General features: G+C 62.2%; 4 protein-coding genes across 8 annotated transcripts; 2 read left to right on the top strand and 2 right to left on the bottom strand.

Moving 5' to 3' along the window:
- The first annotated feature begins 1,814 nt into the window (after positions 1 to 1,814).
- RHBDL1 (rhomboid like 1) lies at positions 1,815 to 6,996 on the top strand. 2 transcript variants are annotated; one of them, XM_061473621.1, is made up of 8 exons: positions 1,815 to 1,975; positions 3,920 to 4,051; positions 4,268 to 4,492; positions 4,880 to 5,028; positions 5,118 to 5,230; positions 5,453 to 5,553; positions 5,876 to 5,936; positions 6,259 to 6,996. In XM_061473621.1, exons 1-8 carry the CDS (start codon positions 1,937 to 1,939, stop codon positions 6,528 to 6,530), a joined length of 1,092 nt encoding a protein of 363 aa, XP_061329605.1. In that variant the 5' UTR covers positions 1,815 to 1,936; the 3' UTR covers positions 6,531 to 6,996. The 2 variants fall into 2 exon arrangements, with proteins under 2 accessions (XP_061329605.1, XP_061329604.1); XM_061473620.1 differs by having other exon boundaries at positions 3,920 to 4,078.
- Positions 6,997 to 7,806: 810 nt separating this feature from the next.
- Positions 7,807 to 11,745, top strand: STUB1 (STIP1 homology and U-box containing protein 1). 3 transcript variants are annotated; one of them, XR_009746896.1, is made up of 7 exons: positions 7,807 to 8,010; positions 8,554 to 8,752; positions 8,862 to 9,027; positions 9,181 to 9,271; positions 10,181 to 10,237; positions 10,385 to 10,532; positions 10,858 to 10,995. XR_009746896.1 is itself a non-coding variant. In XM_061473182.1 (7 exons), exons 1-7 carry the CDS (start codon positions 7,822 to 7,824, stop codon positions 10,981 to 10,983), a joined length of 945 nt encoding a protein of 314 aa, XP_061329166.1. In that variant the 5' UTR covers positions 7,807 to 7,821; the 3' UTR covers positions 10,984 to 11,745. The 3 variants fall into 3 exon arrangements, 2 of the variants coding, with proteins under 2 accessions (XP_061329166.1, XP_061329167.1); XM_061473182.1 differs by having other exon boundaries at positions 10,416 to 10,532; positions 10,858 to 11,745; XM_061473183.1 differs by lacking the exon at positions 10,181 to 10,237 and having other exon boundaries at positions 10,416 to 10,532; positions 10,858 to 11,745.
- Positions 11,746 to 11,856: 111 nt separating this feature from the next.
- Positions 11,857 to 13,632, bottom strand: JMJD8 (jumonji domain containing 8). Its single transcript, XM_061473184.1, has 9 exons — positions 13,536 to 13,632; positions 13,363 to 13,446; positions 13,145 to 13,193; positions 12,924 to 13,020; positions 12,778 to 12,846; positions 12,581 to 12,700; positions 12,427 to 12,494; positions 12,156 to 12,290; positions 11,857 to 12,069 (listed from the first exon to the last, which is right to left on the bottom strand). The coding sequence occupies exons 1-9, from the start codon at positions 13,622 to 13,624 to the stop codon at positions 11,989 to 11,991; spliced, it is 792 nt and encodes a 263-aa protein (XP_061329168.1). The 5' UTR covers positions 13,625 to 13,632; the 3' UTR covers positions 11,857 to 11,988.
- Positions 13,633 to 13,905: 273 nt separating this feature from the next.
- WDR24 (WD repeat domain 24) lies at positions 13,906 to 21,093 on the bottom strand. 2 transcript variants are annotated; one of them, XM_061473221.1, is made up of 10 exons: positions 21,009 to 21,093; positions 20,190 to 20,889; positions 19,367 to 19,544; positions 17,881 to 18,556; positions 17,515 to 17,630; positions 15,993 to 16,114; positions 15,347 to 15,451; positions 14,924 to 15,261; positions 14,364 to 14,548; positions 13,906 to 14,232 (listed from the first exon to the last, which is right to left on the bottom strand). In XM_061473221.1, exons 2-10 carry the CDS (start codon positions 20,668 to 20,670, stop codon positions 14,064 to 14,066), a joined length of 2,370 nt encoding a protein of 789 aa, XP_061329205.1. In that variant the 5' UTR covers positions 20,671 to 20,889; positions 21,009 to 21,093; the 3' UTR covers positions 13,906 to 14,063. The 2 variants fall into 2 exon arrangements, with proteins under 2 accessions (XP_061329205.1, XP_061329204.1); XM_061473220.1 differs by having other exon boundaries at positions 20,190 to 21,087.
- Between the last annotated feature and the right edge of the window lie 760 nt (positions 21,094 to 21,853).

The raw sequence follows: 21,853 nt of genomic DNA, 5'->3' as shown, positions 1-21,853 counted from the left end.
GTCGGGACTCATCCTGCTGGCCCCATCGTGGGCCTCTGGGCCTGCTGCGGCTGTCTCCAAGCACAAAGCTCTGGGTGTTGCATCTCCTGGTGCAACTGGAAGCTGTTTTCTCCACTGTCCTTTGCCCTCACCGGTGTTAACGCTGTCACTTCAGCTCAGTGCAGATCTGGGGCCGGGGTCCAATAGCATCCCCATCTCCATGTCCCAAAGAGCGAGGCCAGCCCCTGTGCTCTCCTCAGCATCCCTGGGCTTCCAGCCTCCTGCAGGGAGTCTGGGTCAGCTCCTGCCTGCATGACCCCAGCTGCTGGACTGTGAGCACACTCAGGCCAGGTTTTGTAGCCAGCAGCTGCTGGGACAGCACCAAGGTCACTGCGAGAGCTGCTTTTTGCTGTTTTGTCTATTGAAACTCCTTGTCGGGGCCTGGAGCCGGCAAGGCAGGCATCTTCCCACTGCTGCCCATCCCAGCGCTGGCTGGAGCTGCTCTGCCATCGGGCTCTTGTTGCTGGCCTGGAGTTCCCATATCCCTTCCTCATGTGTGGCTGTTGGCCAGGCCTGTGTCCTGTGCTCTGACCCTGCTCCCAGCACCGGTCTGTGCCTGGCAAAGCCACACTTTTAGGTTTGTTCTCTACAGCGGAATAAAATTTTACACACCTTCCCCTTGCACAGCATGTCCTATGTGTCCTGGGGGGCAGGATGGAACTGGGGTGGGAGCAAGGACACCCCAAGGGGTGAGCTTTGGGGTTTGCTCCTGTTTGGAGCAGTTCCAGGGATTTAAGGCAGGCTGAAGCCTGGCCTGTGGGAGACAAGGCTATGTGTGTGTGTCCCAGGGGTGGGAGCCAGGGCATCCAGGAGTGCCAGGGCAAAGATGGGGAGCGGCACTGCTGTGGGGGACAGAGGAGGCAATGCCAAGGTGGATGGGACACGCGGTGCTCCCTGGTGAGTCCAAACCAGGCCTGGCCCCACGGGAGCAGCAGGTCCATTAATAGTGCCTATGTACTGGGTCTGTGTGCATGATCCCTAAGGAAGGAGCCTGGGAACTGACCCCCTGCTTGGCATTCTTGCCTGCACAGGGAAGCCCCATGGCAGGCAGGGCTATGAGGTACTGAGCTCCCTGAGCTGTGGCCCACGGGTGGCCATACTGGGATACTGGTACCCATATTGGAAGGGTGGTACCTGTGCTGGAATACTGGTACCTGTACTGGGATGCAGGTGCCAGGTGCCATATCAGGATACATATTTGTGTAGCAGGATGCGGGTGCTGTACTGGGATGCAGAAACATGTACCAAGATACAGGTACTATACCGGGGTGTGGGTACCCGTTCTGGGATGCAGGTATTGTACCAGGATGTGGGACTGTACTGGGATGTACATACCAGTGCTGGGATGCAAGTACGTATACTGCGATGTGGTAACTATACTGGGATGCGGGTACTACACTGGGATGTGAATACTGTACTGGGATGGAGGCACCATACCGGGATGCGGGTCCTGTGCTCGGATGCGAGTGCTGTACTGAGACGTGGATACCATTACCGGGTTGTAGGTGCCAGGACTGGATTGTGGGTACCCTACCGGGATGCAGGCACCGGCTGCGAGTGCCGGGAGCCCTCCCTCCCTCCCTGCTCCTTTCAGGGAGGGCCGCGGGGCGGGTCCCGGCTCCCGGCGGCGGGGGACCGTTGTGGGGGGGGCGCTGCGCCGCGCGCTGCGGTGGGGGCGGCTCCGCTCGGTTCCGCTCCCGCCCCCGCCGCCGCCGCCGCCCCGCTGCCACCGGCGGCTCCCGGAGCCGCCGCTGCCGCCCGCTCCCGGGCCCGCCGCAACGCGGGGCTGGCGGCGAGAGCCGCCCCCCCCGGAGCCCCCGCCGCCCGCGCCGCTCCCCTGCCCGGTTCGCCGGCCCCGGGCGCGGGGGAGCGGCGGAGCCCAACGCCCGCCGGGTGCATGGACAGGAGCTCCCTGCTGCAGCTCATCCAGGAGCAGGTGAGCGCGGGGGGAGCACGGAGAACCGCTCGCGGGTGGGGGGCGCCGGGCTCCGCTCGCGGTGGGAGGATGCTCGCCCGCACCGGGCAGCGCTGACCAAGGCTCCGGCAGGCACCGGGCAGCGCTGCCCGCCCAGGGCGGCTCCCGCGCCCGCTGAGCATCCCCCGGTGTCCCCAGCCCTGCCCCGGGGGACCGGACCCCCCTCCCCCTGTTACGCAGCTGAGACCGCGCAACTCAGCTCACTTGTGGCCTCCCCCTCGCCCCGGCGCTGCCCCGGGCTGGGTCCCGCCGGGTTCTCCCTCAAGGACGAGAGGTGCCGGGTCCCCCCAATCCCGCCGTGTGCCGAGCCCCGGCGCTGAGCGCAGGATCGGGCCCGGGGCTGTCGTGGAGCTGTGCCCCGCCTCGGTTGGGCTGGGGGGGCCGCATCCAGCCCCGTGACCTGATTGCGGGATCAGGCCGTGGAGCGTTGACGCCGCGCTGGGCTCCGCTGGGATGGGGGAATCAGCTCCCCCGGCGCTGGTACCCGGTGCCCCGAGGGTCCCCCCTTGTGCTTGGCCACCTCATCCCTCCCTCCCCGCCCTCCCTGGGCCAAACAGACGACTGCTCTGCCTTGGGGATGGGGAGGGAATTCATTGGGGGTCAGGAATATTAACGGCCCCCCTCACCCCCAACTGGCTCCGTGACCTTGGCCTTGTTCCCCAGCCCAGGAGCTGGGGTGCATCCCCCTTGTCACCCCAGCTTCACCATGAGAGCTCCAGGTGCCTCTGAGCCGTTCAGGGATGGGCAGCATCTTCCCAGTAGAGAGTGGGAATTGGGAGAGCCAGGAAGGGCTGGGGGGGGGGGCTGCAGAGTGGCTGCAGGGAGGCACTGGGGGGAGATGCACCCTAAAAGCAGAGAGGGGCTTCCTGGCTGCTGCTTGGGCTCGGGGGACCATCGAGCTCAGTGTGTGCCAGTGCATTGGGAAAGCATGTGCCAGGTCCCAGTGTGGCACATGCACGTGGCTCCTGTGGGGCGGCAGGGGGGCATGGGGGATGGGTGGCACCAGGGAGCTCCTGCGCCCCCAGCACCTCGGGGTGCTCTGAGGATGTAAGTGCTGCTTTTACCCCACATCCTGCACCCCACACACTGCACCCTGCATCCCACCTTGCACCCTGCATCCCACCTTGCACTCTGCATCCCACCCTGCACCCTGCATCCCACCCTGCATCCCACGCTGACCTCAGCAAGGCTTCAGATAGCTGTACCAGCCTTGGGAAAGAGGCTTTGGCTGTTCCCTGCCTGGAAAGGATGGTCTGCACATTGGGATGGAAGTGCAGTCCTGCCCATCCCATGAGGATGAGTTTCCTCGCCTGCATTTCATTTCCTACAGGAAAAAGGTTGAAACTCAGCACTCATTTCAGGGTGATGCTGCAGGGTGCAGGGTCCTGGCCATCCCCAGTCATAGGTGCCTTCTCCCATCTTCATCCTCCTTGTGCCACCCCACAAGTGGGACCACACTGGATGCTCAATGGTGCTGGGTACCAATGGTGCATGATGCCTGGAGGACACAGGATGCCCCGGCACAGGGTGCCTGGTGTGTTGTGTGCAGGAGGATGAGGAGGAGGCTGGTGCCAGGGCTGCGCGTGTGTTTAGCTTCGTGGCTTCCTGGCTGTCAGGCTGCTGGCGGCAAGAAATAACTGAGTGGGAGAGTATTGGCTGTGACACGGGGAGATGGATGGGGATGGGGATGCTGGCAGGGCACTGGGGCACCCACATGGCACCCACACCATGCAGGGTGCAGGCTGGGTGTGGGCTGTAGCCTCCTGCAAGAGAGACAGGGGCTGGTCGTGTTGTGAAGCAGCATATGAGACCTCCAGGCTTGAGGCCAGGATGAGAGGCACTGGGTGGTTTCCCCGGGCAATGAGGGAGCTGCATCCTGGTGATGCCTTGCTCTGTGCCCCACAGCTCGACCCCGAAAACACCGGCTTCATCGGGGTGGAGACATTTGCCAGCCTCGTGCACAGCCATGAGCTGCCCCTGGACCCCGCCAAGCTGGACATGCTGGTGGCCCTGGCGCAGGGCAACGACGAGGGGCAGGTCTGCTATCAGGAGCTGGTAGACCTGGTCAGTGCTGGGGGGGGGCACTGGGATGGTTTGGGCACCGGGCACCTCCTTGTGTCCCTGGGGATGGGGGCTGGCGGGTGCCAGTGTTCCTCAGGGGACTCCCCTGGCATGATGCAGTGATGGGGGGTCTTGCCTGGGCCGGGCTGCGGCGCAGGGCGGAGATGGGCAGGGGGTGGCCTGTCCCTGCAGATGAGCAGCAAGCGCTCGAGCAGCTTCAAGCGCGCCATTGCCAACGGGCAGCGTGCGCTGCCCCGCGACGTGCTGCTGGACGAAACCGGCCTCGGCTTCTACAAGCGCTTCGTGCGCTACGTGGCCTACGAGATCCTGCCCTGTGAGATGGACCGGCGCTGGTACTTCTACCAGCACCGCGCCTGCCCGCCCCCTGTCTTCATGGCAGCCGTCACCCTCACACAGGTACAGCAACCCTTGCGTGTGCAGGACGGGTGACCCTGGTTGTGATGTGCCAGTACCCATGGGGGGATCAGATCTGGCATGGAAGGTGTGGACGACCACACTTATGATGTCCTAGTGGCCATGGGGGCTCAGATCTGGAGGAGATGAGTGACCCCAGTTGTGATGTCTTGACGGCCATGGGGGGATCAGACCAACGGTGGAAGGGATGGGTGACCCCAGCTGTGATGTGTCAGTGCCCATGGGGGGCTCAAATCTGGCATGGAAGGGATGGGTGACCAGGTTGGGCTCAGAGCCACGGCAGAGGGCATGGGTGACTCCAGGACAGAGAAACAACGAGGGTGGTGGTCTCAGTAGTATGTCTGACGGTGGATGTGGGCTTTGGTGCAGATCATCGTGTTCCTCTGCTATGGGGCCCGGCTGAACAAGTGGGTGCTGCAGACCTACCACCCCGAGTACATGAAGAGCCCCCTGGTCTACCACCCAGGGCACCGCGCGCGCGCCTGGCGCTTCCTCACCTACATGTTCATGCACGTGGGGTACGTCCCTGCTGCCAGGGCGGACACAACAACGTGTCTGGGGGGTACACCCATGGGCTGAGGTGTCCCCTCCTGCGTTGCCTGCACAGGCTGGAGCAGCTGGGGTTCAACGCGCTCCTGCAGCTGATGATCGGGGTGCCCCTGGAGATGGTGCACGGCATCCTGCGCATCAGCTTCCTCTATCTGGCTGGGGTCCTGGCAGGTGGGTGTGTGGTACCTGGGGGTGTGGGGAGACAGGACTGTCCCCATCACCAGCCCCTGGGGAGATGCCCCCTGACGGGGATGCGGGGCTTGGCTCCTGACTGCTGGGTACCAGCAGCATCGCGTGCCCCAGGGAGGCATCACAGCCTGTGGTTGATTAATATGGACATGATTAATTAATGGCGTGGGGGAGGCCCTGCACTGATCCCTGCTGTGCCCACAGGCTCCCTCACCGTCTCCATCACGGACATGCGGGCGCCGCTGGTCGGGGGCTCAGGGGGGGTCTATGCGCTCTGCTCAGCACATCTCGCCAACGTTGTCATGGTCAGGCAGTGGGGGGGCACTGGGTGGTTGGAGGGCGGTGGGGTGGGATGACCTCGGGGAGGGGATACCATGGGGTGGGTGGCATTGGGTGTCATTGCAGGGTGGGTGACATGGTTGTGTAGATGATGCCTTCGGGTGGCATCACAAGGTGGGCACCATCATGTGGGTGTCATCTTGGGTTGAGTGTGGCTGAGAGAAGAGGGGACACTGGGGGGGATCCATGGGGCCAGGGCACAACTCTGTTGAGGCACACTGTCCCATAGTCCAGCCATCCATCTGTCCGTCCATCCATCCATCCATTCATCCATCCATCTCTCCACAGAACTGGGCTGGGATGCGTTGCCCCTACAAACTGCTGCGGATGGTGCTGGCGCTGGTGTGCAGTGAGTACTGGGGGCCAGGGTGGGCAATGTGGGGTGAGGGGATGTAGCATTGGGTGGGTTGGGCACTGTGGGGTGGAGGGTGCAGTGTGGGGCAGGGGGATACAGTGTGGATTGGAGGGTGCAGTGTGGGGCAGGGGGATACAGTGTGGATTGGAGGGTGCAGTGTGGGGCAGGGGATGCAGTGTGGGGCAGAGGGTGCAGTGTGGGGCAGGGGATGCAGTGTGGGGCAGAGGGTGCAGTGTGGGGCAGGGGATGCAGTGTGGGGCAGAGGGTGCAGTGGGGCAGGCAGCGCGTGTCGGGGCGCGCTGACCTCCGCCCGCAGTGAGCTCCGAGGTGGGCCGCGCCGTGTGGCTCCGGTTCTCGCCGCCGCTGCCCGCCGCGGGGCCGCAGCCCAGCTTCATGGCGCACTTGGCCGGGGCCATCGTGGGCATCAGCATGGGGCTGACGATCCTGCGCAGCTACGAGGAGAGCCTGCGGGAGCAGTGCGGCTGGTGGGTGCTGCTGCTCTCCTACGGCACCTTCCTCCTCTTCGCCGTCTTCTGGAACATCTTTGCCTACGACCTGCTGGGGGCACAGATCCCCCCCCCGCCATAACATTCTCCCCTAACCCCTTTATGTTGCTCCCCAAAAGCCCGCCGGAGGATGAAGAGGGGGGTTCACACGCGTGACATGGGGACAGGCCACCCCCCTGCCCGCCTGCCCCCTCGGTGCTAGCGAGCGCGATGCCCCCCCACCGCGGGCTGTGTCCACCCCATAACATACCCCATGGACCCCCCCATAGGCTGTGCCCGCCCCCTCACCCCAAGGATGCTCCAGCCCTGCCTCTGCATCGCCCCTCCCCGGGTGCCCGCAGGGCTCTGATGTGCCCCCAGGGATGGAGCTGAGCAGTGGGGACACCCCGCTTGCTCCTGTACCCCCTTTCCGGGGAAGGGGGGGGCTGAGCTTGACCCCCAGGACCTGCACTTTCACACCAAGGACTGGTGCCAAAATAGGAGCCATTTATTTTTCTATGCCAAAAAAACTATAAATAAGAGAAAAAAGAGAATAACGGGGGTGGGGGGGTGGGGGGGGGTGGGGTGGGGTGTGTGTGCAGCCGGAGGCGAATGGGCTGAGACCGGCACAACTCGTTTCAGCAGTGCCCCCCCACCCCCCCTCCCCCGCTTTGCTGCCACCACCCTCCCCGTGGCAGGGGCTCGCCCCGGGATGGGGTCTGGGGGGGGGGGGAGGCCCCCTCCGACCCCCCCCCCCTTCCCCAGTTCCCAATTCCCCCTTTCCGACCTTTTTGGAGTATAAATAAATATTTTGCACACTGCCGGGGTGCGTATTTGAAGGAGGAGGGCGGGGGGCCGAGGGTGCGCCCCCATCCCTGATGGATTCAGTGTGGGAACTGGAGCTGGAGGACCTGGGAAGCGGCGGGGGGAGGGTGGCTGCAGCCATGGCTGGGCACCGACACCCCCCACAAGCACCCAGACCTAAGCAGCCAACACCTCCCCTTTCTCCTGCACCCCCCATCTGCGCCACACCGCCTTTGTAGGCCCTCCCCGCTTCCCTTCACCCTCTCATCCAGCCCCCCACTCCATAGCCCCCATTCACCCCGCCACAGCCCCATAACCCTCATCCAGCCCCCCCAACCCAGCCGCCAAAGCTCACCCCGCCCAGCCGCCTCCCTTGTGGCCCCGCCCCTTCCCTTGCCCCGCCCCCTCCTCCTATTGATCACGCCCCTTCGCCTCTCGCGCCCCGCCCCTCTCCTGTGGTCCTGACCCCCGCAGAGGCCCCGCCCCCGCGCAGGCCCCGCCCCCGGAAGCGGCTCGGCGGCTGTCGCAGTGCGCGGCCGGAGCTCTCGCAGCCGCCGGCCCCGTCGGGCCGGGCCGGGCCGGGCGGTGCCATGAAGGGGAAGGAGGAGCGGGAGGGCGGTGCGGCGGGGGCCGGGGCAGCGGGGCCGGGCGCGGGGGGCGCGGGGGGCGGCGGCAGCCCCGAGAAGAGCCACAGCGCGCAGGAGCACAAGGAGCAGGGGAACCGGCTCTTCGGCGGACGCAAGTACCCCGAGGCCGCTGCCTGCTATGGTCGCGCCATCGTGAGTGTGTGCGGCACCCCCACCCGGGACGGGACAACCCCAGGACGGGCCCCCTCCGCCGCCGGGACACCTCCGAGCCTGGCCTGGGTCCTCCCGGGACGGGACCTGCCCCGGCCTGGATCCCCCCCCGTCCCATCCTTCCCTTCCCGTGAACGGCTCCCCCCAGGCCTGGCTTAGACAGCCCCGCCCTGGGCCTGGCTCCGGCCCCATCCGTGGGCGTGGGTACGCCGGCCTGCCCCGCTGCCACGCTCTGAACTGGACCCTCCGGTGGCCCCCCCCTACATCAGGCTGCCCCCCCCGGGGTGCTCCCAGGTCGGGCATGGGGCCAGGGGGGTGTCCCCAGACAGGGCTGCCCCATGGGGACTGCCCCCAAGTTGTCCCACATCCATCTCAGCAGCTCCCCCCAGGGTGCAAGCTGGTCACCACAGTGACAGCGTTGCGCAGCCGGCTCATCGAGTCACCCTGCTGTCACCCTGTTGTCACCATGTCTCACCCGTGCCAGCAGTTGCCATCTCTGGCCATGACATAAGTGTCTCTTTGCAGAACCGAAACCCCTTGGTGGCTGTGTACTACACGAACCGAGCCCTGTGCTACCTGAAGATGCAGCAGCACGACAAGGCACTGGCGGACTGCAAGCGAGCCCTGGAGCTCGACGGACAGTCGGTGAAGGCTCACTTCTTCCTGGGCCAGTGCCAGATGGAGATGGAAAACTATGACGAGGCCATCGCCAACCTGCAGCGAGGTGAGCAGGAATGCTGCCAGCACGCCCACTGTGCCCTGCGCTAGGAGGCAGCCAGGCATGGCAAGGGGGAAGCCAGATGCTGGCTCTGAGGCGCTCATTCTGCCCCTAGCCTACAACCTCGCCAAGGAGCAGCGGCTGAATTTCGGGGATGACATCCCCAGCGCGCTGCGCATCGCCAAGAAGAAGCGTTGGAACAGCATTGAGGAGAAGCGGATCAACCAGGAGAACGAGCTGCATTCCTACCTGACCAAGCTGATCATGGCGGAGAAGGAGAGGTAAGGTGCCAAGGGGCAGCACCCAGAAAGGCCTTTTTAGTGCCACAAAACACTGGGTCCTGGAGGCACCCAGAGCCCTGCTGCTGGGGCAGCAGCAGGGAAGGGAGTGGTGGTGTCCTTCCATCCTGTCCTGATGTCCCTGCTCTGTCCTAGGGAGCTGGCTGAGTGCAGGAAGACTCAGCAGGAAGAGAATGCTGACGAGAGCCGGAGCCGCGTTCAGCTAGCCAGCATCGAGGCCAAACATGTGAGTGTAGTGGTGGGGCTGCTTGTGGAGGCTGAGATAAGCTGGGGGACAGCCTGGAGGAGAGGCTGAATGGATTGCTCAGAGCAGCCTTCAGGTATCTGAAGGGGCCTGTAAGGATGCTGGAGAGGGATTTTTCATCAGGGACTGTAGTGACAGGACGAGGGGTAACGGGTTCAAACTAAAACAGGAGAAGTTCAGGTTAGATCTTATGCAGAAGTTCTTCCCTGTGAGGGTGCTGAGGCGCTGGCACAGGTTGCCCAGAGAAGCTGTGGCTGCCGCATCCCTGGCAGTGTTCAAGGCCAGGTTGGATGGGGCTGGGAGCAACCTGGTCTAGTGGAAGGTGTCCCTGCCCATGGCAGTGGGTTGGAACTGGATGAGCTTTAAGGTGCCTTCTAACCGAAACCATTCCGTAATTCTATGACATCCTTGCCTCATCCTCATGCTGTGGTCAAGGAAGCTGCAGGGCCATGCAGGCCAAAGTCAGGAGACCCAGGGGCAGAGCATGGCCTCTCAGCCTTTACTGTGTGGTTTGAGCTGCTGGTGCAGGGCTTTTGGATCCCCGTATGACACTGCCCCTGCTCTGTCACCTCAGGTCCCAGCCCTGCCTGTTTGTGCTCCCTCACATGCTGCTCCTGTTACTCTCCTGTTGTTGTTCCAGGGTTCTCAGCCACATGTGGGTCTGGGTGCTAGCATGGCGCCGGGCACTAATCCTGGGATAAAAATAGCCCCTCCTGGAAGGTTATTTTTAAGCTGGATCGCTCCTGCCCTGCGGTTCAGCCTGGCTGGGGCTGTGAAGGCAGAGGGGCCACCAGGACCTGCCACAGCACCCATGGGTGGGAGGCCTTGGGGCTGTCCTCTGGAGACCCCCATGCACCAGGGTCCCCTTCTCCTCAAGGCCTTCTCTTTCAGGACAAATACCTGTCAGACATGGACGAGCTCTTCTCTCAAGTGGATGAGAAGAGGAAGGTGAGCATGCCCCGGCCTGCGCTCCTGGCTGGAGCTGCTCGCCATAAACCTGCTTCAGTCCATGCTCCCACCTCTGCCACGTTCCTTTCTCCTCGCTCCGATCCAGCACAACCTCCCAGCCCTCTCTTTGATGCTGGTCTCCCCCAGCCCCTCCTGACCCAGCTCTGCTTCTCTCCAGAAGCGAGACATCCCCGACTACCTGTGTGGGAAGATCAGTTTTGAGCTGATGCGGGAGCCGTGCATCACGCCCAGTGGCATCACCTACGACAGGAAGGACATCGAGGAGCATCTCCAGGTACCACTGGGCTGGGAACACTGGGGGCTCCCCAAGTCCTGTCCTGCCTGGGCTTGAAGGCAGCTGCCTGCCCAGCCAAGGGCTCAGAAGCTTCCTTGGGCTTGGTCGCGAGTGCCTGCCCAGGCAGCTCCCTGGGGAGGCATTGGGACATGCAGGAAAGCAGCAGGCACTGCCCAAAGCGGAGGTGGCTATTGGCAGGGCCTTGGCACTATGGGAGGGGACTGTGCCTCTGTCCCATTCCTTCCTCCCCCGGCATGTTGTGCTGGATGCCCCGGGGCTGAGCACGCGGAGTAACTGGTTCACACGGAGGTGTCCTCCCCTGCAGCGTGTGGGGCACTTTGATCCGGTGACGCGGAGTCCCCTGACCCAGGACCAGCTGATCCCCAACCTCGCCATGAAGGAGGTGATCGACGCCTTCATCTCGGAGAATGGCTGGGTGGAGGATTACTGAGGGGCTGTGGTCCCGTGGCTGGCACCAGGCCTTAACTTGCTCTCTGGCTCTTCCCCCTCCGCTCTGGGTACCCAGAGGCCCGGCAGTGGCTGGGTGAGGGCACACTGTCACCACTTCCCCTTACTGAGGAGCTGCAGTGGCTGGGTGGGTGTGAAGGCTCCCCAGGCTCCCCTCTCCCCCAGCTTTTGTTGACCATGGAGAAGGCTGGCTCATCGCAGCGGCCTGGAAGATCTCATCATCATCTTCATCACCCAGAGAGCAGCGTTCCCCTCAGCTCCAGCAGCTGACAGTCCCCAAAGATCCCATCCTGCGCCAGGGAGGTGCTGTGAGGAGCTTGCCGGGGTGAGCGCCTGCTGCTGGTCTGGCCCCCTTCCCTCCCCATGTACGTAGTTGTTTCCTTCTCCAGCCTGGCCAGGGTTGAGTCCTGCTCTTCCCTGGAAACAGCCACTTGTGAGAGTGGCAAGGGACTCGCCTTGGCTTTTCCTGGGAAACAACAGCCCCCTCGGGCTGGTTTGGGCTGGCTCACGCTTCCCCTCAACCCACTGGGACCGTGGTTCCCTACAGACAACCACCCAAGTTAAAAAGTTCTTCCTTTTACTGAAATCCCTTTGACAAACAACAGAATAACCACCAGATCTGCACCCGACTGAGCCTCCAGGTGTTCAGGTGCTGCCGGGCTTCTGAGCACCTCTGGAAGTGGCAACTTCAGAAATATATATATGAAAATAAAATTACTTCAGCAATAAATGTGGAAAATCCAAAGCTGGAGTGGTTCATGGCAGACGACCAGGGAGAGCCTGGTCCGGGAGCCAGGGACTGTCCCCATGGGCTTAGGCTACTCCAGTGGCGGTGGGGATGGAGCAAAACACAAAGCACAACAGCAGAACAACTTTAATCCAAAGGGGAGGGAAAAGATCAGTAAAAACCAAAACTTGAGGCGCTTGGTCCCAACACCTGGTGGCTGCAGGAGCAGGAGGACAGGGATGTATCTCTGTGCTCCCAGCCTTATCCCAGGAAGGTGGAGATGAAGACGCTGGTGTCCAGGTTGAGCGTGGCGTGCCACCAGCGGTCAGGGAAGTACAGGACCTGCCAGGAGGGAGCAGGTGAGCCCATGGGTGTCCCCTCCAAGGGGAGTGCAGAGCCAGGGTGCTGTGGGGCTGGCTGGTACTCACCTCCCCGGGGCGGAGGGTGCACTCCAGTGGCCTCTCAGCCTGTGGCAGCGTAGGGTATGTGTGGTGGAGCCAGGCCAGTGTTGTCTCGTTGGGGTGGAAGTGGGGTGTTTTCTCGGGTGGGTACAGAAACCAGCGCTGGAAGACACCGGGACACCCCCGCCCCCCGTCCCCTGTTTCCCCTCTAGCCCCTCGAGCTCAGCATTCCCCAAGTTGGGGGATGCCTGTTGGGGTCTTCCCTTTCCCCCCCTAAATACACCCCCCCAGAGCTCACCTTCCTGCCGAAAATCACCTCAGAAAAGCCAGGGCCATGCCAGTGGAAGGGAACACCAGAGCCTGAGCCTATGCCAGGAGTGGGGAGGTTGGGTGCTGGGGAGGATCCCCCCACCCTCGGGCTGCCCGTACCCACCATCCTGGCTGGCAATCACCTGCGATCCCAAAGCTGTAGGCAAGGCTAGTGCCCGGGAGGCGGAAGGTGGGGGGCACGTACTGCTGGAAGAGGGGGCCCCATTCCGTGAGATTGTTGTCCCCGAAGAAGTAGAGGGTGTCTGGGGGGGCAGAGGGGGAGGTTGAGCCCAGCGAGGCAGTGGGTACTGGTGGTGGGGAGTGGGACAATGCTACCCACCACTGCCCAGCCTGCTAGGATCCTGCGGCTCCAGCAGCTGCTCCACGTACTCCGTGAAGGGCATGTCCACTGCGGGCAGGGGCGGGCGTCAGGCCGGTGCCCCCGGACAGGTTCTGCCCGCCGGGTCCCGGACCCCCGCTGCTCACCCTTGCGGTAGGAGTAGGTGTTGGCCGTGCTGAGCCGCACCGGGGAGGACCCGAAGGCCGCCAGCAGCTTCTCCCGCGTGCACAAGGCTCGGAAGGCCTGGGGAGGGGGGAGCGCACAGCGGGGATGGGCTGATGCTGCCGCCGCCGCTCTGGGGACACCGGGGTTTGTGTGTGTCTCCAAGTCGGACCGGGACCCCCCCGGTCCCTGTCCCGGCACTGACCGAGTTGTCCGTGAGCCCTTGGAGGATGACCGGACGGGAGAAGGCGAACCTGGGGAGACCAGCCACACCGGGTCCCGCACGAGCGAGTGCACCGAGACCTGCCCCGAGACCTGCCCCACAGCGGACGCCGGGGCGCCGGAGCACCGGGCCCTGCCTCCCTCCTTCTCTCCCTGCACCCCCGCCTGGGACCCCCTCTCGGTTTAGCGGCCTGCCCATACCGCTGCAGGAAGAGGGAGTAGGTGAGGGAGGCGTCTGCCCGCTCCACGGTGCACCGCTGCTCCTCCGGCACTGTGCCCAGCAGCCTGCAATGGGAGGCTCCGCTCGCCACCGGGCTCGGTCCCGGGCTCGGTACCGGTACCAGCACCGGCCCAGCTCCGCCCCCTGCGCTCACCAGCCGCCGCCCGGCTGGTCCTTGCATGCCGCGGGCCGGGCCCAGGCCAGCAGCAGCAGCAGCAGGAGCAGCCGCCGTTCCGCCAACATCACGGACCGGCACCTGGGATACCGGCGGACTAAGCTTCCCGGCAGCCATCGCGGGCTGCTCCGCCATTGGCTGGGCGCGCAGCTACGGGTCCCCGCAGGGGCCATGATTCAAAGGAGCCACGATGTCTTAAAGGGGCCACGGCATCTTAAAGGGGCAACGGGAACGCGGGCACCACAGGCTGCAGAGTACCTAGGACCGGGACCGGGACCGAGACCAGGACCGGGACCGGGACCGAGCCCCAGGCCCCGCTGCGGGCAGGATACGCACAGACAAGAGACAGAGCTCAGTTCAGCTGGTGTTTTAATTCAGTACAAAAGTGCCGGGCAGGGGGCTGGGCGCACACAGGGCCCCAGTTTACACACAATAAATAGCAGAGGGAGGCACGGGGCGGGGAGCTATGCCTGCCTGCCCGCAGCCTCCCCGGCCGGGCAGTGCTGCTCAGGTGTATTCGCAGAGGTGGCCGCAGCCCGCAGGGCAGTGGGAGCTGGTCTCCAGCCACTTCATGATGTGCTGGAGGTGTCCGCCGTGGCTGCAGCCCTGGCACCACACGAAGAGCCCCTTCACGACGTGGTGGCAGACGGCACACATGCTGGCGCACTGCCGGCATCTGCATGGACAGAGCGGGGAGCATGGGCGGGGCAGCCCTGGGGAGGGCAACACCGGGGAGCAGGAGGAACCTACCCCATCCTCCTGCCCCCCTGGGCCTCCCCTTGGAGATCCCCACCTCCCTGCCCTCACCGATCGCAGATCCAGCCCCTGTTGCTCATGGGCCGCTTGCAGTTGCTGCAGTTGATGTGCAGGGTAGTGGACGCCTGGTTGAGGCAGTTGATGGCACGGCATGTGCTCAGCTTGATCACCTCGTTGGAGATGTTCCAGAGCTGGAAGCGCTGCAGCAGGTCGATGTAGGATGTGTACCAGTGCTCCTGGGGATGGTTGCACACATACAAGCCTTGACAACTCCCCAAAACCTCCTGAGGACTCAAGCCTTGCATCCCAAAGGGAAGGGAGGAAGTGCTCTGTGGGGACGGGAAGAGGCATCCTTCCCCAAATCAACAGGCCAAGGCCACATCCCCCTTCAGACAGCCCCTTGGGTCCCTGCTGGAGTCCTGAAGCTGCCCACCCAAGGTTAGAGCCAGCCTGGAGGAGAAGGGAGGTGCCCAGAGGCCAGGCAGGATCCCATCACATTGGGATACACCACCCCTGGGTCCCACTACAGAGTCACCCCACAATCACACCAATTTCCCTGGAAGTGAAGGCTCAGTTCTGACACAGCCAGGAAGGGGATTCCCAGGATCTACCTGTGTCTGCTCATCGATCTCCTTGCGGATGCGGTCCCCCAGCACAATGAGGACGGATACGGCCGTCTGCACATCTCCTTGCTCGGCATAGAAGAGGAGTGTGTCCCGCACGATGGGGTTGAAGAAGTCTGAGGGCAGGCGGTTCTCATACAGTGAGTGGGAGATAGAGATGAGGGAGAAGGACTCCACAGGGGTCAGCGACACCGTCTCAGCCTCATTGCCGCTGACGTGAGGGGAGTCAGCCTTGTCCTGCAGGTGGTCCAAGGCCGATGGGTTGTCCACGATCTCATGGCGCAGGGGGAAGGCCTCCTGGGGAAGGCTGTATTCCTGCTCTTCAGCTGCAATGAGTTTCAGGAATGAGAAGGGAAGGCCAGTTCCCTGCCTGGTTCAGGGAACACTTCCCAGCACCCACTGTGCACTCACCATGCGGGTTCTCATGGTCCATCATATACAGGTCATCCTCATCCGCCTCCACATCTCCCAGCAGGTAGTCTGCAGGGACATCACTGCCCTCCGTCTCCTCATTGTCTGTGTGATAAGGGAGAGAGAAATCAGCTCATTCCCGCCTTGGACGCATGGCTGGATCATAGAATCACTGAATGGTTTGTGTTGGAAAGGGCCTTAAAGCTCATCCAGTTCCAACCCCACTGCCAGAGATGGGGCAGCCACAGCTTTTCTGGGCAACCTGTGCCCGCGCCTCAGCACCCTCACAGGGAAAAGCTTCTGCCTAAGAGCTCATCTCGATCTCTCCTCTGTCAGGTTAAAGCTTTCTCTTGTCCTGTCCCTACAGGCTGTTGTCAAAAGCATGCTCCCTCGTGTCCTGCCCCATATGCAGGTCTGTGTCTGAGCTCCATACCATGGTCGCGTTCCTGACTCCGCAGCCACCATCACAGGGCCCACAGGGGCAGATTGCCCGTCTGCAGCACTCCGGGTTCACAGGCTGCACATGGGGGCTGCAGCAGGTCTAAGCCCCACAATGTGCAGGGTAAATTCACTGGGTTATCATATATCTACAGCTACAGAGGGAAGAGCTGTAGGACCTGGACTGCCCCTGCCCCATGAACGTTACCCTCATTGTTCATCAGGGTGGAGGAGGAATCCATGAGGATGTTTTCCGAGCGGCTTTCTCCTTTGCTACGGTCCAGTCTGGACTCACTGGCCAGCCCGGAGGGGATATCCTTCAGGTTAAAGCTGAGAAACAAGACAAATTTCAGTCACAGAAGTTTACAGCTTCTGCTCTAGCCAGCAAACAGCCTGGATAGAGGTTTCCAGTTGCAACTTGAATGGTGAAACCCAAGATAGGGCAATTTCCCCAAGAGCACAGAAGTCAGCTGCCCCACTTGGCATCTTCCTGAAGGTTTGTGAGCTCAGCCCAGGTTCTTGACTCCCTCCTTTAACATTTACCTTCACCTCAGAGGCAGGTTCAGGAGCTGCCTTAATGAATGATGGTTTACTGTCTGCAAAGCACCAGTGCTCCCCACCTTCACAGACACAGTGAAGGAATCATGGAATGGTTTGGGCTGAAGAGACCTTAAAGCTCATCCAGTCCCAACCCCCTGCCACAGGCAGGGACACCTTCCACTAGACCAGGTTGCTCCAAGCCCCATCCAACCTGGCCTTGAACACTGCCCCCAGCTGGGCAGGATGGGGCAGCCGCAGCTTCTCTGGGCACCCTGCACCAGCGCCTCACCACCCTCACAGGGAAAAACTTTTGCCTAAGAGTTCACCTCAGTCTCCCCTCTCTCAGGTTAAAGCCATCCCCCATTGTCCTGTCCCTACAGGCCCTTGTCCAAAGCCCCACTCCAGCTTTCTTGTAGGCCCTGTAGGCACCAGAAGCTGCCTCCCCTGCCCTTAAGGAGCCTTCTCTTCTCCAGGCTGAACCAGCCCAGCTCTCTCAGCCTGGCTCCAGAGCAGAGCTGCTCCAGCCCTTGCAGCATCTCTGTGGCCTCTTCTGGACTTGCTCAATCATGGAAGGGAATGGGGCTGAAGGACAGCTGAGCTCTTCAGTGTGCTGCCTACACTGTTGAAATCAGGGACAGACAGGAACTTGCTGGATGCAGGGCTTGGCCGAGGAGAGCATTTCCTTTGATGTTACTTGAGGATTTGCCACTCACCGTGTGAACCTGGCCCTGCAAGGTCTGACAGCTAACATGGAGTCCTCACCCCTCACTTTTTGGTCATCAAGAAGAAGAAAAACAAGTCTTCCTGCTCCATCAGCCCACAGTGGGGCTCTCCATGCCAGAGAACAGCTCACAGAGCTGTCCTCTCCCTCTGAAAGGTAGAAGACAACCTCTCCACGACAGCAGTGAGACAGTTTATCCATCCCCAGCCCTGACACTGTAACTAATGAAGTAACCACAAAGCTGGTTTCAGTCCCACACCCCACCACAGCTCCAAGCTTTGTTTAAGGAGGACAGGGAGCAGAGCACAAGGCTGCAGGGCTCAGGCCTGGGCTGGCCATCACTTGTCACTCCCACATGAAGAATGGGCTGCATTCAAACGATGCCAACCTGCAAACCAGAATGACCTGAGGCTGGGAAGAGTGTCCCTGCTTCCATCGCGGGGCTGGCTGCAGCTCCAGCCCCCGTTACCTGTTCATGAGGGGAAGGGTGGTGCTGCCCTTCCCCATGCTGTGGTTGAGGTTGGTGGACGACACTGTGCCGAGGCTGGAGTAGATAATGCGCAGCATTGTCCAAGTTTGAGCCACCTGCATGAGAGAGCTGGAGTCAGACCCTGACAAGTTACAAACCCTGTGTAGCCACGTGCCTGACAGCAAACTCTAAAGCTGGACAGGCTCGTGGGGGGCTCAATAGTCTGAGCGATGATCTACGCTTGTTGTAGGCAACAGGTTTGGTGCCAGGCAGAAGTCACGGAGCTGCCACCCAGCTCGGGTTGAACACCCTTCAACCTCAGCACCAGCCCCGGTCTCAAAAGAGAGCCTGCAGCCCTGGCCTCACCTGGTTGCGGTCCAAGCCCTTGGCCACCTTGGCATTGTGGTCGCAGAGCTCAGGCAGGGGCCGGCCGGCCAGTGCATACTGCTTGGCCGTGTGCACAAACCAGTCCATGCTGCCGCTCTCCACATCTGTCTCGAAGACACTGAGGGCACTGGAGGAGGAGATGTACTCAAACTGCTCCGTGGGGTCCAGCTTGCGCTTGAAGAAGATAGGGTGCCGCCGGTCACCAATGTAGGGCTTGCGGTTGGAGTCAGAGGAGATGAGGCTCTCCTTGGCAGCGAAGGCCAGGTCCCCGTAGAGGCTGTAGCATAGGCCCTCAGGGTTGGCCCTGTCAATGGGCTGGCTGGCATCCTTGAATATGTGCTGGTAGAGGGTGCTGTCCTTAGAGCCCGACAGGAGAAAGTAGGGGTCGTGGAGGTGACGCCACACGATGCCCGTGGTGACGTCCTTGTGCTCCTCAAACATGGCAGAGGGGATGAAGGGCCGCCGCACGTCCCAGACGTAGATGTTGTGGTCCACCATCATGGAGCACGTGGCGATGTGGTGTTTGCACTCCGGGCGCCACTTCACCCGCGCCACCGAGGCGATGGTCTGCACACAGTAGATCTCCTTCGCCCGCGTAGTGTTCATGTCCCACACCTTCACCATCTTATCCCGTCCGCCTGTTGCTAGCCAGCCCCTGGAGAAGGATGGAGGAGAGATGGTTAGATGCCAGCTTGGGCCAGGATCTGTGCTTGTTCATCTCCTCTTTCCCACAGTGGCACAGGAACACACACAACACAGACATGCCAACGGATTGTTCCTCTCACGTGCTGCCCTAACACCTCCACTCTCCAACAACCAGGTCAGGCAACACCTCTCCTTCCTGGCCCCATTTAAGGCCCCGCATCTTTGAGCCACGCTCATCTGAAGGGCTCCCAGACAGACCAGTTCCCCCTATCCCTAGTTTCCACTTGTCAGGGCCAGCAGATAGGGAAAAGGCCCAGTTATGAACAGACTTCAGGGCCTCTCTAAGCTCATGATGAGTTGCAGCACTGCCTGACAGGGAGCAAGGAGGGACCCACATACCACAACACACACCCCAACTGCCTCCAGGCAAAGGCAGGAGGGAAACACGATCAGACACAAGCAAGGCCTGACCAAACACAAGGAAGTGGTGTCCCAGAGCAGCCATGCAGTGCTCTCCCCAAACCCAGCACCCAAGCAAAAGCCTGCCCTGGTGTGGGGGCAAACCAGCAGCTTGCTATTCCCAAACATTCTGAGGCCCATCCAGGGCCAATCATCTGTCAAAAAACAAAGCCAAAACACCCCAACCCCTCCCCCCCAAATCCTCAAAGCGATCATTGCTCCCATCATCCATCAACAGCCCAGCCCCTGACACAAGGGGGCAGGGTATCAAGAGACCCTGCTTTTCCCCCAGCCCCATTTTTAGGGCCTCCCTCGCCTGTGCTGAGGCCGGAGAGCTGGCAGGGCCCAGCTCCAAACAAACCTGTCCTCTGGGTGCCAGTCGCAGCAGAAGACTGGTCCATTGTGGGCTGTGAACATCCTCTCATAGCGGTCGGGCCGGCGGATGTCCCATAGCTGCACGTTCCCGTTCTCAAAGGTGGCAGCAAAGGTGAAGTAGTCCCGGATGCTGAACTGCACGTCCCGCACACTCTCCGACTGGCCTGAGTGGGCACAGAGGGTGAGGTGTGCTGGGACAAGCTTCAGCAAGGCTAAAAACCCCACTGGAACAGCCATGGGGGTCCCCAGCCCAGGGAGGAGAGGAAGCAGGGAGTGATGCGGCCACCTTCAACCTCCCTGCAGAGCCAGCCCACTGAGCAGCCAAAACCGTCAGAATCATGGAATGGTTTGGATTGAAAGGGACCTTAAAGCTCATCCAGTCCCAACCCCCTGCCACGGGCAGAGACACCTTTCACTAGACCAGGTTACTCCAAGCCCCATCCAACCTGGCCTTGAACACTGCCAGGGATGGGGCAGCCACAGCTTCTCTGGGCACCCTGTGCCAGCGCCTCAGCACCCTCACAGGGAAGAGCTTCTGCCTAAGAGCTCATCTCAGTCTCCCCTCTGTCAGGTTAAAGCCATTCCCCCTTGGCCTGTCCCTACAGGCCCTTGTCCAAAGCCCCTCTCCAGCTTTCTTGGAGCCCCTTTACGCACTGGAATGCTGAAAAAAAACCACCAAAAAGCTCCTCCCTGCCTGCTCCAGACACCCACTCCTGAGCAAAGCCTCCCCCTGGGAACAGGGAAAGGGCAAAGCCACAATCTCTGCCTCTCAACAGAGTAAGGGGACAAATAACAGCCCATGCTCCTACCAGAGAAGGTGCTGACAGAGTCCTTCTTGCGCAGGTCGAAGCACTTCATGTAGCCATCCTGGGAGCCGCTGAGGAGCATGTAGACCTCGGTGGGGTGGAAGCAGACCTTGTTGACGGTGCGCTTGTGCTCTGTGAAGAGCTGGTCCTGCTTGTTGCGGGACGGCTTGCCCAGGTTCCAGGTGACCACCACGCCATTGGTGGCAGCAGTGGCAAGCAGGTTCTCGTCCATCTGGTGCCACACCACATCGGCGCAGCTGAAGTTCAGGGAGGGTTTGCGGCCGACGCGGAGGTTCAGCTTCTCCACAAACTGCTCCTCCTCGATGGAGTAGATCTTGAAGATGTTGCGGCCGGCCACCACCACCTGGGCAGCATCGCGGCACACGCTGATTGCATTGGCAGGGGCGTCCAGGTGACAGAACATGGTCCGGCCTGTCAGGGCATTGCCCCCCAGGGCCGTGGTGACCCTGGCCATCTTCTCCATGGCTGTCCTTGGGGCGCACTCCCCTCTCCAGGAGCTGGCTCGGAGGCTCGTGTCCTCACTGGCTGCATTCACGCTCGCACGGCTGCCCTGCTCCACCTCAGCCAGAGCTGGGAAGGGACAGGTTCGGCTCCCGTGGCTCCTGGCAGTACCAGGCAGCTCCAACCACAGCTTTTTGTAGCCACATCAACAGGAGGTAAGAGGCTAAAGCCTGGCTGAGACCTGTGGGAACAGAGATATGGCCCCACACTGGGCTTCTCCTCCTCTCCTCCTGCTGCCTTCTGTAAGTCCCTCCCAGAGAGTTCCTGAAACCCTTCCTGGGTTCCTGGTTCCCTTCTTACTTCAGTGATTGTTGGTGACACTACGGGATGTCGACTGCAGTGTCGTGGGCTGAAGGTGAGCAGAGTCTCCAGCAGGAGGTTGAGTCATCTCCATGAGGCGTTCCTCGTGCCCCAAACCCCTGCAGGAGGCAGAGGGGCTCACCCTGCTTGCTAGCAGAGGGGCCAGCAGCTCCCCTTGGGCACCGGAGCGAGCCAGGGTGCTGGCCAGCTGCTTCGGGATGGCCAAAGGCCACCACAAACCAACCGCCCCCGAGCCAGGCTGAGCCCCTGCCCTGGCATTGCACCTTCCCCCCCCCAGTTCCCCTGAGCCCACACTCCCCCTCCTCAGGGCTCGCCCCTGACCCACAGCCACTTCAAGGCCTCCTCAGGACCCCTTCTAGGTTGCTCAGAGCCTCCTAAGGGCTCCCTCTTGGCACTCAGGGCCCCCTCATAGCCCGATCCTGCCCCACAGCCCCCTCAGGGCCCCTTCAGACCTCTCAGAGCCTATTCCGGGTCCTCTGCCACGCTCAGTGCCCTCAGAGCCTGCTCAGTGCCCTCAGAGTCCCCCGACGCCGTACCCTATACTCGGCCACAGCCGACGCCGCCGACACGGAAACGAGCGCCGGGCCACGCCCCCTTCCGCCGGGCCACGCCCCCTTCCGCCGGGCCACGCCCCCTTCCGCTGGGAAGGTGCGCGCGTCCCATCCCAAGCCCTGCCCGTAATTCGCCCCGTGCCCCGCGGCGCGGAACGGGGGGAGCGGGGGGAATGGGGTGAATTGGGGGGTGCCGAGGGGAAATCGGGGTGCTGAGAGGTATGGGGGTATCATGGGGACATATGGGGAGAACTGGGGTGGGGATGTCAGGGG

Source organism: Pezoporus flaviventris, unplaced genomic scaffold (genome assembly GCF_033815535.1).
Source record: "Pezoporus flaviventris isolate CSIRO_AGI_PZ_B2104156 unplaced genomic scaffold, CSIRO_AGI_Pfla_v1 ptg000078l, whole genome shotgun sequence".
NCBI classification, from domain to species: domain Eukaryota; kingdom Metazoa; phylum Chordata; class Aves; order Psittaciformes; family Psittacidae; genus Pezoporus; species Pezoporus flaviventris.
This window is presented reverse-complemented; position numbering and strand designations above follow the sequence as displayed.